Consider the following 15083-nt stretch of genomic DNA (forward strand, 5'->3'; position numbering starts at 1 on the left):
ATTTATTTACAAATAAAAACTAACTAAAGTCAATGACACCAACATCATCAATCACATAATCTTTTCCTTCTTCTTCTTCTTCTTCACCACTTTCTTGTTTAAATCTCCTCCCTGAAATTGAAGACATTGACGTTGTTATTTTTGAAACCATTATCTTCATAAGAGTTGTTAATTCTTTAATTTCCTCTTCGGTGCGTTGAGATTGATTTATTTGCTGTAATACACTCAATCTTTTACGAATCTCACTGATTTCCATCTTTTTATATTTTTCCTCCCTCTCTCTTTGCTCCCTTTCCTCCCTCTCCTCCTTCTCCTTTTTCTCCCTCTCCTCCTCCTTTTTCTCCCTTTCCTCCTTCTCCTTTTTCTCTCTTTCCTCCTTCTCTTCTTTAACTCCTTCCTCATTTATCTTAGCAATTTTTGATATCAATATTTTCACAGCATTCATTCTTTCTTTATTTTCCTCTTCGGTGAGTTGAGATTGATCTTCTTGCTGTAATACATCCACTCTTTTTTGAATCGCTCTGATTTCCATCTCCCTCTCCTCCCTCTCTCTTTGTTCCCTCTCCTCCTTCTCTCTTTTCTCTCTTTTCTCCTTCTCTTCTTCAACTCCTTCCTCATCCCTTGCTACCCTTGAGTTTAAACCCCAAAGAATATTATACATATACTCATCTGGATTTTGAGATATTCTTGTATCTATAATTATTTTTCTCATAATAGGATACCAATAAGATTTGTTGACGATTTCTAAAATAGTTTTATATTTCATAACTTTGAGAAGTTCATTTTTATTTAATACTTTAAACAAGTCTCTATTTGTGGGTTTAACAATATCAGTATAAGGCCAGTTTTTTATGACAAAATTCCCATGTATATGCTCCAAATCATAAGGTATGTAATACCGAGCACCCTTTTCTTGTAGGTATCCTTGAATACAAAAATTATAATTCTCTTGTAGTCTTCTTCCTGCCATTTATGTATCAGAAATATATGTGAGATTAATATTATGACAGGTAATACCACCCCATCTTCCCACTACCAAATTGGTTTGTATTACTTGGCTTTCTATCCTTATCTCATGACCTTCCTTCTTTGTCATGCTAACCATCGCTATACTATCATATATTTTTCTTTTCTTAAAACCATGTATTTGTTGTTTATTAATTGTACTTCCACATAAATCCTTATCCTCACCAAGTGGATAATATTCTTCTTTACGAGACTGATTAAAATCATGTAGGTCTTCTATGTTTATTGAAAAAGACCAATTATACCCTAAATCAGGCATATCATACCCCCATTTATTAATTCGCATATTAACTATATGTCCTTCTTTATAAAATTCAATTGTAAGCAGGTAGTTAAATTCAATGAGGAAAGGTGTATGGTCAGTATAACCAGGTGTTGTGGTTGTAAATTTTACTTGTTTAACAAAACGTGCTGTTTTCTTTAAAAATATATATTGTGATAAATCACTAAATCTAATTGTCATTTGCATCTGTAGGGTTTGGATAATTGATTAATTTATAAGTATTCTTCATATTAATATTTTTACTTACACTATATTTTTGTCGTTCAGCCTGTGCCTTTGTATAATAATTTGATAAATCAATATCCTGAGAGGATTTTCCAAAGATAGAACCATCTTTTCCAACATAAGTCATTTATATTAGATTAAAAATGATATCATAAAAATTTTCATTATTGTTGAGTTGAAATAATACATATAAACATAATTGACCACAACATTTAGAATTAATTTCTTGAACTTGAAATGTTTGGTAAACACCATTCTGTAAGAATTGTATTACTTCAACAGGTGGTGGCATACCATAACTATCAAAATAATATTTATCCTGACTATTATGAATCCAAACCCAATGAGAACCATTCTGTGTGTCTAAATTCATAATAATATTCTTTGTATTCTTATTTATATGTATTAATTCATCTCTCATACAAATAACCACATTATCAATTTTTAGTGTTTTACAATACTTAGCTAGTTCTATATTTGACGTTGTATTCTTTCCAAATTGTTTAAACCATTTATCCATTTATTTATGAGAAAGATACAATCCATTACCCCGTTTAGTTAGTTTAACACCCGCTTGAGCGATAGAGGAAAGCATATCTCCAACCAACAATCTAGCTTTATCAGGTAGACTTTCAAGTTTTTGAGCAAAATCTACAATTACACCACTTCCACTAATTTGTTTCTCCAACTCCTTGTTATGTCTTTCCAATTCTTTTTGAGCTTTTAGTTGTGCCTTCCTTTCGTTAGCAGTTTTTACCGCTGCTGAAATACCACCAGTCAATGCTCCCGCCGCACTTAAACCAGCAAATAAAGGAATTAGAAACGGGAGAAATCCTCCTCTTGACTCGTCTATTGAATATTTCTTTAACATAGGTTTTGTCATTTTAATTTTAAGTGAACCAGTATCATTTAGTGTTTTTACTTGTGTGTGTGTGAGTAAAACATCAATTCTTACAGCTCCTTTTCTTTGAATTGTATTAACATTAATAATACAAGGCTTTTGATTTTGAATACAAGATGTTAATTTATTAAGATTGATTTGATTAACATATACCCCAACCATTTATTTATGAGAAAAAACCTATGTGATATTAATCATAACACCATTATCTGTATTAATCTGTAATTCTGTATCCTCCAAAAGCAAACAGTATGCATTAACCTCTTCACTCTCCCCTCTTTCAATGTATAGAGAAGTATCCACTCGATTAGACTTTATAGTTTCCTTTTGAGAACTCAGGTCAATTGCGTAGATTGTATAAAGTTTTTGAAACGCAACCATATCCAAAATAGGATCATTATTACCATTACTTTCACACACCTTTTGGTAGGACTTGTAGGCTTCCGCATAATCATTTTTTTCCCAATCAATTTCCAATCTATCTCGCGGATAAAATGTGCCATCAAGAGAAACCCGAAGTTGTTTCACCTTAGCATTATCACTCAGCGCATTATTCTTATTAGTACCGTCCTCTCCATCTGGTTTTTTAAAAATGAGCCAGAGGTATCGTGGCTTTCCTTGAAGAACACCCAAATTCCAAGTGTAGGTAGTGTGTTCCAGTTTAACGTGTTGACATCTTCTTTTAAGGTATGATACATTTAGCGGTTTCTTTGAGTTAAGTCTTCTATTTAACATCTCTTCCGTTTTAAGATTAGGAGTATATTCACTGATATACCAACACAAATCATTAATAACAAATTTATTGTTGTCTCCAAAAGCATTTTCAACCCCAAAAAGCAACCTATTTACATTATTATTCCTTTGTAGTTGAAATCTAATTTTAAGACCATACAAAACTTTGTCATAATCACAAAATCCAAATATACCTTTCAGAGGTACTGCTACGGTAAAACTATTCTCTGGTTTTGTGTCATCATTATACATTGCCTTCCTTTGACTATAACCAGGGTCTGTGTTTGTACCCGTTGACATATCAGGAATAAAACCTTCAACAGCTCCCTTACCCATTCTATCACCAAACGAATATAGTGTAAATTTCATCATTTCAGATGTAGCAGAGACATAATCAACCGCTTCAACCTCTTGTGTTCCAATATACAGGCGAACACTATCAAACATTTTCCAGAAGAAATCATTTACGAGTGTAGCATTAGTATTATTCGCAGCCTTAGTGAATTTAAATTTACACAGCAAGAAACTATCAGCTATATTCAAGTAAGTTTGTTGATTATTTATTTCAAAACTTTTTGTTCCGTTTGAATTCCAGTCTGTTCCTGTTATAGCATTTACCTTAAAATAGTCTTCCTTTTTTGTGGAGTTTGAAATGATAATTGTATCATCCAAATCATAGATACTATCAATCGCTTCCATACTTGTATTTATATAGTATTAAAATCGTTGAAACCCTGACCCAAGTATTTTAATGATTTTTTGTCGTTCTTGTGAAGATAGTTGAGTTTTACCTTTTTTTATTTCTTTGATTGCTTGTAATTTATGAGACTCCTTTTGAGCATCTTTTATACTCTTTATAGCACCCGCAACGGAGCCCACGGCAGAAGCAGTTGAACCAATTAGGTCTTTATGTTTAAGGATGGTTGAACCAATACCCATTAGAGTATCAATTATCCCATCTCCTTTATTTCGAAATTGATGACCTACACCTCGTTGTCTCTTAGGTTTATAGTATCCTTTACCCACATACCTTGTATAGTATGGTGAAAGGTACATGCCCTCCCCTGTAATTATTTTATATTTTCCCAACTCGTGTTTTCTCACAATAACCATTATTTATTTATTGAAAAACTTCACGTAGGTGAATTCTGATGGATATAATTTCATCATTAAAGGATATCATACGATTATCTTGGTCGGTTATCCTAAAATTTACTCTGTATATGGTTTTTCCTGACACAGGTAAATAGACAAGATTTTTTGGTTCCATATTAAATTTATAACCAATCGGGGTTGAGTATGCACTGAATGAAAATATTGTATTTGTTCTTATTCCATCGTTATAAGCACCATCAATCAAATCACAATGAATTAATACTGAATTTATACCGGAGGATATTTGGATAACATTATCACTGTAAAACGTCCCGTTATTTTCAATCTTTTTTGAAGAGAAACCCAATAGCTCTCTAAACGAATTTTCAATCGTGAAATCAACTTTATAATTATTTTTAAGTTTAATAGTTGATTTTGAAGTGTGTTTTTGAATATCTACTACAATATTTTTTGGTTCATCACCTTTTTCTTTCATAAGGCGAGAGACTTCTGAAGATATTTGAGAAATCTCGTAAGCTCCAGGTGAAACGGTTATAGTTTTATATCCACTTCCTGGATTATAACTAAACTTGTTGTTTTTCTCTGTGATATTAAAAAGGGTATTGTAAGTTTCCATTGACAACAAAGATGCCTCATATGAGGTAAGGGGGTCAAGTTGTAGTGGGTAAGGGAATGAAGCTGTGTAATCGCTCGTTGTGAAATTAAAACTAAGAATTGTGCTTCTCATCTTATTTAATATCTAATAAAATATCTTTGTATTGACATTTATTAATTATTTTCATGTTCATCAACTGATCTAAAATGGCTGAGGATTCATTAAAACAATTGTTGTTTCCAGCCTTCTTACTACCTAACAACAATAATAGCCTATTAACTAATTGTGATGGGTCATTTGGAAGAAAACTAACACCTGAACCAAGCTTACTTAAAGCATCAATAATATGTTTCTCCTTCTCATTCTTTTTACTTTTACCAGCAACAGAAACTCCATAATCAAGTGCATTTAGCAACTCAATATATACCCTATCTTCCTCTCTTTCCATATCAAGTGGTTCCTCAAAATATTTTGAACCGCTGAATCCGGGGTTTGTTAGAAGAAACATTAATCTTGGAGTTAATTTAACATTTGGTTGAGTAGAACTCAAGAACATCAATTCATCATTAAATATCAATACCTTTTCTTCCACAAGATGGAACACTGCTGGTTCTTCTGTTGGAATGAGACCTGCTCTGGTTTTTGAATCTGCCAAATATTCATTGTTTTGAAGAGCTTCCACTACATAATTAGGGGGTTGATTTACCTCCTCAAGTTTCTGAAATAATTCTTCATCATTATATTCTAATTTTCCAAGTTCTTGTTTTGTTATCTGACTAAAATCTTTGAGCATTTGAAGTTTTTTCGGAGTAAATTCTACCGTGGGAACTGTAGGGTGTTGAGTTTTTAAAAGCGGTTTAAAAAATTTCTCTTGTTTTCTTTCAAAGGCTTCTTCACCAGTTAGTTTCTGTCTCCGTTTCTTCTTTATCTCTTCCTGTTGTTTAACAACTTTTGAAACTAATTGTTGATGTTCCTTAAACTTTCTTTCTCTTTCTTCGGCATTCATTTAGTATTGAAAAATATCATTTAATGAATTGTAAAGGTCAATGGGAAAATTTTCCTTTTCTTCATCATTATAGTAAATGTGTTGAAATAAATCCTTTTCTTTAAATATTTCATCAAATTCTTTATTGGTATTAATACGAGTTGTTATTTCTTCTTCACTAATACTTGTATCTCTGCTTTTCATACGTTTGCGTTGAGTCTCCTCATCGATATCAAAACCGAATGATAAAATCTTAACTCCATCACCACACAATTGTTTAATAATTTGTCTCATTCCTTCAGGATTAGTTTCTAAAATCCCAAGACCATTAGATTTTACTTTATTTAACTCACTCTTACAATGTGAATATTTTGTAGAACCAAGAGAGACCTCCTCAAATATTTGACCTTCGTTCCTCAATCGCATATGTTCCTCCATTGAAATGTAGTAATAATCTTTCCCTTCTACTTCTCCTGGTCGCTTTGCTCTGGTTGTAGTACTCACAAAACGAATCATAGGGTGTTTTTAAAAAAAACTTACAATCTTTTCATTTTTACTATTCAAGAGTTTAGATTTATGAAAGTTCTTTCCTGAAGCAGATTTACCCACAAGATTAATAATAATAGTTATCATTTATATATGTAATTATGTTTAAAATAAAAATACATCCTTTAATATCTCATCTTGTTTCACAACAATATATTTATATTTTTCAATCGTGTGTTTCATATAATTTTCAAATTCTTTTTTACTACATAACGTAGAGCAATTATCTCTCCAAAAATTATTTACATCTATTGAATTTAACTTAAATAAAATAAAAGTATTGGCATTGTTTCTTATTGAGCGTCGAGGGAGTTGAAAATATGATTGACTAAGATATATACAATTACAAGAAGAATGTCTCCCTCTTGTATAGTAGCTATCCATTACTGTTTGGTTTCTCTCATTAACACAATCATCAAAGATGACGAGGTTCTTTTTTGATTTATCTAAATCTTGAGGTGAAGGTATATCATCCGTATTATCACTGAGAATACAAGTTATGGGTTTTGGTTTCGATTTTGATTTCTGTGTATCACAAAATAATTGTATTATATCTTCAATATTATAATCATTTAGTTTGTTTTGAAGTTTAAATAAACCGATAATGTCTTCCTTTTTAAGACCTGCATTAAAACCCTGTGAGAGTAGTTGATACTCGGGTTGAAAACTAGACTTTGTAAAAATTATTAAATTATCATAATCTAAAAAATTAGGACCAAGGAGCATCTTTAAAAGTAAACAGGTTTTTCCACATCCGCTTGAACCAACTATTAGACATCTCAATGAATTTGGAATGTTTTTATGGTTATTAAATTTTATCTTATTTTCCCAAACGGGTAAAAAATCATTCATTTATATATTTGGAAAACAAGTCATCTAACTTTTTTTGAGCTATTTTAGAAACTCTATATTTTATCCTGAGTTCAGGTTTAATTTCAAAATAATTCATTATTTTATTTATATAGTATCTTGTATTAACATTTCCATTAAAATTATTTTGAATAATAAATATCATTAAACCCTTATACATTTCCTCAATACAAATAGTCTCTTCCCTTGAAAGAAATGGTGTATTATCATCACAATACTTAACATTCATCTCTCTTATTAATCTTGTAAAGTAATTCATTTTTGGTTCTAATTTAAAAGAGTTATATATTTTTTTATATTTTTTATTATCATTAATTAAAATTAAATCACAGAAAATACATTGTTTATATGAACCCTCATTATTAAGCCCTATTCTATCACAAGCCAGACAATTCTCTAATTTATCATATGGAGAGTCTGGAAATTCTAAATATCCTTCAGAACTTATCATATTTATATGGTAAATTTTTACTTAAACTAAACGCAAGTTTATTCATTAATAAATACAATGTTTCAAAGCACAAAAGACAAATTTCAATCAATCTCTACTTCGGTGAAAGATATAGAAAAATATGTCAATGATGTTAAATTGAACAAAGATAAATATGGAAATTTTTGGGTAAAACCAGTTATGGAAAATAACATGAGCTCCTCTATTTCATTTAAAGGAAGAGCTCTAACTATACCTGGAAAGACATCCATTAAAGTAAATCTAACAAAAGTTTCTCCTCTACTCCTGGCAATTTATTCAAAGCTTGAAAAAGTGATTGACCACGATACTTTGAAAAAGAATGATAAGACCATCAACAATACTCGTGGAGAAATTTGTATTTACTTTAATAATCCAAAGGGTGTAGTCTAAGTAAAATGAATGATGTTAATATTTCTGGTGAAATGTCATTTCGTTCTATGATAGTTAGAGATTATTTAAAGATAACTTTTGATATTAAAAATGTAGAGATTGAATCCGTTAATGAAAGAAAGTATATTGGTATAGATGGAAAGGTTTTTTCTGCTAATTAAATATGAGTCATTACAGCAGTGAAGATTTTACTATTTCATTGAACTCGGACGATAGTGATGATAGTATTTCATTGAACTCAGATGATAGTTATGATGCTAATAGTTTGTGCTCAAATGATAGTTATGAGAGTAGTTTTATTGATGATTCCGATTACTATATAGAGTTTAGTGATGAAGAAATATGAAGTTTCTCACTATATAAATAACATGAAATCTGGTTATTGTTCCGCCTGTGATAAACAGTACAATCGATATGATATTCATATCAGGACCATTAAACATGCTATCAATACATCTGATAAGAGTAAAAATATGATAAGATGTGAACCTTGTAATAAGCTAATTAGAGTACTTGATAAAAGGAAACATAAACAAACAAAGCACCATCTATCTATAATTCCAGTAATCTCTGTGTGTGTGTGTGTTTGTCTGTGTGTCTGTGACCACTGTTTCTCGACAACCACGGGTCCGATATACTTTAAACTTGCCAGGTATATTGCTGGGGACCCGAGGATGTGCCTTTTCAAGGTTTCATATTAATCGGACAAGTAGTTACCGAGCTATGGCGATTTCTTTACCAAACTCCGCAAGCCGTTCGCTTTGGACCAAACCATTTCATGTAAATAGAGGGGGGGGGGGGGGGTTGTCACCGTACTCGCAAGCCGTTCGCTTTGGACCAAACCATTTCATGTAAATAGAGGGGGGGGATTGTCACCGTACTCGCAAGCCGTTCGCTTTGGCTTTGCGAATGGACCAAACCATTTCATGTAAATAGAGGGGGGGGGGGGGGGGGGATTGCCACCGGACCAAACCATTTCATGTAAATAGAGGGGGGGGATATAATTTTAGATATATATGTAGTACGGGCATGCCCTAGTTTAGATAATGTTCTTAACGGTTAGAAAGAAGAAGAGATGAAACATTGTGATCTTTGTGATAAGGATATGAAGAAGACTAGTTATAGATATCACATCCTAACCAAGAATCATATGAATAAGTTGCCCCAAATTTAATTGAGTTTCCTGACTCTTGTTTTCAATTTTTTCATGTTTTCTTTTAAGTAAAAGATAACTAGTAAATAGTGAAGTTTTTTACTATATAAATATGACGAATTCTACTTACTGTGAGAGTTGTGAGCAGAACTACAAACATATCAAAAAACATTATAGAACACAAAAACATTTAAAGAGTAAAGATAATAAGTATTGTAAGATTTGTAAGACATGGGTTCTGAGAAGTGGGTATGATCAACACTTAGATACTCAAAAACATTTGAAGAATCTCAAACCAAAGGTTCTTCCAAAGGTCTATTGTGAGCACTGTCAACACTACATCATCAAGAAGGATTGGAAGCGTCATGAGAAGACAAAGAAACACCAAGTTCCATATTATGAGATTGAAAATTTAGATGGTGCTTTCAAAGGAAATATTAAAATTAGATTGTTCCGTTTCAAAGATCCAGTCCCCCGTTCTCTGGGAGCTGCTGTTGATCTTACAAAGGAAGGAATAGATGATCAGATTGATAAGACTATATCTGAAATGGGAAGTTGTAAATATTATTTGGGGACTAAATTGGTTCTTCGTAAAAAGGAAGATCCACCATTTAACTTTTACCTACATACAACAACTTACATGGTACTTAATAAAAATGATTATAATAGAAATAAAGAACAGGTCTTTAATGAGCTTAAATATAGTGAATATAATATTGATGATCTTATTGTCGGAAGCGGTCTCACTGTTGAAAAGGTTCTGTTTGTTGATGTTCACATTTTTAAATCTGATCCACTACAAGCAAGATCATATATTCAACTTCCTAAAATCATCAAAGATAAAAATGCTATAGTAAATATTCAGAATACTGATAACAAGTGTTTCTTGTGGTCTGTACTGGCATATCTACATCCAGCAAAAGAACATGCTGAAAGAGTAAGCAATTATATGAAATATGAAAATGATTTGAATATGAAAAATTTGAAATTTCCGATGACTCTTAATAATATTCCAAAGTTTGAAAAGTTAAATAATATTTCTATAAATGTCTATGGGTTGACTGAAAAGAATAAAGTGCAGATTTTACAAATCTCAGATGATGAGAAAGAAAAACATGTTGATCTCTTGTATTTCCGATCTGGTGAAATTGAACATTATGCTTATATCAAGAACTTTTCAAGATTAATTAAATCACAAGTCTATTCTAGAAAATGTAAAGTTTATCCATGTCGTCAGTGTTTGAATACATTTCATTCACAGGAGAGATTGGATACTCATAAACAATATTGTTCAAATGAGAAAGCAACAGTCATTACACTTCCAAAGCCTGGTTCTAAAATTTCATTCAAAGATCAAAATAAAACAATTAAACATCCTTTTGTGATAAATGCTGATTTTGAGAGTATCTTGGAAAAAATAGCAACAGCAGCTCCAGATCCAAAAGAATCACACACAAATAAGTATCAAAAACATACTCCTTGCGGATTTTGTTATTGTATCAAATCATCCGTTGGTGATAAATATAACAAGTTAGAGGAGTATAGAGGCTCAAATGCCCCAGAGGAGTTTGTGAAACGACTAGAAAAAGACTGTGTTCGATTAACCACGATAATGAGAGAAACCAATAAACCAATGTCCTTAACAAGTAAAGAAAAAAGAGAATTTAGACAGCCAAAGGCTACCTGTCATATTTGTGGGGAGAAAATTGGTGAAAGCCTAAAGGTTAGAGATCATTGTCATCTCACTGGTAAATATAGAGGTCCGGCTCATCAAAGTTGTAATATTAATTATAAACTCCCCTCGTTCATTCCTGTCTTTCTTCATAACAACGCTCATTATGATACACACTTGTTTATTAAAGACTTGTCAAAGACTCCTGGGAGTATCAGTGCTATTCCAAGTACAGATCAAAAATACATCTCCTTTACAAAAATCATTCCAACAAGACCAACTACAAGAATTCGATTCTTGGATACATATAAATTCATGGCTAGTCCTCTTGCTAACCTAGTTAAAAATTTGAAAAAATTTCCATGTTTGGAGAGTAATTATGAGGATACGGAACTCCTAACACAAAAGGGAATTTACCCGTACGACTATATGGATTCATTTAAAAGATTTGATGAAAAGAAACTTCCTTCAAAAGAAGATTTTTATAATATTCTAAATAATAGCAATGTTTCAGATGATGATTATGTACATGCTCAAAATGTTTGGAAAAAATATAATATCAATAATATGGGTGATTATCATGATCTCTATCTCAAGACTGATGTCCTTCTTCTAGCAGATGTATTCGAAGCATTTAGATCTGTGTGTCTTTCTGGATATGGCTTGGACCCTGCTCATTATTTCATAGCACCGGGTCTTGCTTGGAGTGCTATGCTAAAAATGACTAAACAAGATTTGGATTTGATAACCGATGTTGATATGCTCCTGATGATAGAGAGAGCAAAGAGAGGGGGAATTTCACAAGTCTGCTCATCAAGATATTCAAAAGCAAATAACAAATATCTTCCAGATTATGATCCAAAGAAAGATAGTTCCTATCTCATGTATTATGACGCCAACAACCTCTATGGGTGGGCAATGTCCCAAGCACAACCTTATGGAGGATTGAAATGGGAGAGTGATCATGAGGGTGTTCTAGAAAAGATTTTGAGTTCAACACAAAAAGAGTTGGATGAAAGGAAAGAAGGGTATTTCCTGGAGGTTGATCTAAAGTATCCAAAAGAACTCTTTGAGAAACATAAAGATCTTCCTTTCGGGTGTGAGAAAGAATTAACAAACCCAGAGTGGTTGAGTGAATATCAGAAATCATTTGATAAGGAATCAAGAACAGAAAAACTTTTAACAACATTCTTTGATAAGAAGAACTATGTACTACATCAGAGAAATCTTTTACAATTTGTGAAACATGGTCTAATTGTTGAGAAAGTTCATCGGGTCCTGAAATTCAAACAGAGTTATTGGTTAATGAAATATATTGATTTTAACACTCGAAAGAGAACGCTTGGAAAGACTGACTTTGAGAAAGATTTTTATAAGTTGATGAATAACGCAGTGTTTGGGAAGACTATGGAAAATGTTAGAAAGAGATAAAATATCAAGTTGACAACTTCCTGGGAACAAACTTCCAAACTAATCAACAGACCGAGCTTTGAGCGTGTTGAAATCTTTACAGAAAACTTTTGTGCTGTTCATATGATGAAAGAAGAAATTGAGATGGATAAACCGATTTATATTGGTACTACTGTTCTCGATCTATCAAAACTACTGATGTATGAATATTATTATGAGAATTTGAAAACAAAGTATGATGATAACGTCATGTTGATGTGTATGGATACGGACAGCTTCATTCTGAGTATCAAGACAGATGACGTCTATGATGATATGAAAGCTGATTCTGTAATTTATGATACAAGCAACTATGATCAAAAGAGTGAATTGTTCTCGAATCAAAATAAAAAGGTGATTGGAAAGTTCAAGGATGAGCTTGGTGGAAATATTCTGAGTGAGTTCATAGCATTGAGAGCAAAGGCTTATGCGTATAAATATAGAGTTGGGAATGTGGAGAAGTGTGATCAGAAGCTCAAAGGGATTAAGAAAAATGTAATTAAAGAAAGTATCAATTTTGGTCATTATTATCAATGTTTGATGAGTGGGGAGGAACAGTATAGAAAGGTAAAAGGGATTAGGAGTTATAAGCATGAATTATATTCAGAAGAGATAAATAAACTAGCACTAGGGGCATATGATGATAAACGATATATTTTAGATGGTGGTGCTATGTGTGTACCTTTTGGTTATATATAAATGGATAAAGAGTGGAGGTGTAATCAACCTTGGTATATAAATGGTAAACATAATGAGTGTGAGAAATACCAGATCCGAGAGGTTGAGAGGGTCAGAAGGTCCTCAAGACGGATAAACGTATTCATTTGTTAAGTGGGGTAATGGAGGGCGGGAAGAAAAATATATTAGAGTGGAGTGAGAACTTTGATGGTTATCAACCGGATAATAAATATTATAATTTTAAAATGGTATGTGGATCGGGAGGAGGACAGACCAGGTCCCTCCGTGAAACATACCATTTTATAAATGCACAGAGAAAGGTGCTTAATGTAAAGTTTATCAATATCGTAGATGGGGATGAGTTCCATAAGAGAATGGAGTTGTTTAAAAAATTAGAAAATGAGCAAATATTCATAGGATCAATGAGGAATTTTGAATGTCGCGTGGTCCTTGGAGGTTAAGTAAGGACTCCCCCATTCACTTACATGTAAAAGGAGAAGGGGGTGTCGCGGTAATCGGGGGAAAAATGAGCAGTTTGGGAAAAAGTCCCATCTAAATACATGGGTGTCCTGGAAGCCCCATTATCTCCCTACTCTCGTTGCAGGTGCTGGCTGGTGTAGAGGGCTGTGTCCTGGGCAATGTAGAGGACTGTGTGCTGGGCGGTGTAGAGGGCTGGGTGGTGTAGAGGGCTGCGTGCTGGGTGGTGTAGAGGACTACATGCTGGGCGGTGTAGAGGGCTGCGTGCTGGGCGGTGCAGAGGGCCACGTGCTGAGCGGTGTAGAGGACCACATGCTGGCGGTATCGAGGGCCACGTGCTTGGTGGTGTAGAGGTCCACGTGCTGAGTGGTGTCGAGGGCCACTTGCTGGGTGGTTTGGAGGGCCACATGCTGGGCGGTGTCGAGGACCATGTGTTGGGCGGTGTCGAGGGCCACGTGCTGGGCGGTGTTGAGCGCCACGTGCTGGGTGGTGTAGAGGGCCACGTGTTGAGTGGTGTTGAGGGCCACTTGCTGCGTGGTGTAGAGGGCCACATGCTGGGCGGTGTAGAGGGCCACGTGCTGGCAGTGTCAAGGGCCACGTGGTGGGCGGTGTCGAGGGCCACGTGCTGTGCGGTGTCGAGGGCCACGTGCTGGCGGTGTAGAGGGCTGTGCCCTGGGCAGTGTAGAGGGCCACGTGCTGGGCAGTGTCGGGGGCCACGTGGTGGGCGGTGTAGAGGGCCACGTGCTGTGCGGTGTTGAGGGCCACGCACTGAGCGGTGTAGAGGGCCACGTGCTGGGCGGTGTAGATGTAATTTATTATTTCACATTTGTGTGTTTTGTCATCTCAAATTGTTTGTGGGTCACTTTTTCTCAGGATTTGATACAAAAATAATGAGGAATGGTGGGAAAAACCGTCTGAAGCGAACTCGGATGGACAAGCAGATGAACGTGTTGGTTTGGCTGGTGAGTTTAATCCTGAAGAAAAGACAAAAGTCGTATACACCGGTACATATTATATATATATATATACTAGCTGCGCTCGCCTCACCAAGCGTCGAACAGAGGAACGGGCTTATTTTAGCCGAGGATAATGACTGTACCTGAGTTGCTGTGTTGTCATGATTTTCACCAATCATAATACAAACAATTACTTTGCACAAATGTATTTGTTATGTTTTTGATATTACATTTTTATAGGCAATTTAGGTTGAAGATTTAGGTTGAATGTTTTTTTTTCAAGAAAGAACCCCCCAGCACATACATAGGGGAGGGGTAGGTGCAGATTGGTAGTTTGGGACAATTACACCTCACCACCACGTAATTCAAAACACCTCACCACCACGTAATAGTCAGGTTCACTATGTCAATAAATTATATTTCGTTCAAAATCATGGTAGATTAGCAAACCTATACATTTTTGGAAAGGTTATAGCATAAGGAAACTCAAAATCAATGTTTACATTTGGAGAGATACCTGTATGGTGGCCATTTTGGATTTTCAAAATGGCCACTGT

General features: G+C 34.1%; 1 protein-coding gene across 1 annotated transcript in view; it reads left to right on the forward strand.

The window, feature by feature from the left end:
- The window catches only part of LOC137422422 (phospholipid-transporting ATPase IC-like), a 312955-nt gene that overhangs the window by 73883 nt on the left and 223989 nt on the right, over window positions 1-15083 (forward strand). The window contains 1 exon segment of the mRNA XM_068109179.2: window positions 14444-14532. Within this exon segment, the coding sequence (XP_067965280.2) occupies window positions 14444-14532 (89 nt within the window).

This window comes from Myxine glutinosa, chromosome 2 (genome assembly GCF_964187855.1).
Source record: "Myxine glutinosa chromosome 2, kmMyxGlut1.1, whole genome shotgun sequence".
In the NCBI taxonomy this organism is placed as follows: Eukaryota; Metazoa; Chordata; class Myxini; order Myxiniformes; family Myxinidae; genus Myxine; species Myxine glutinosa.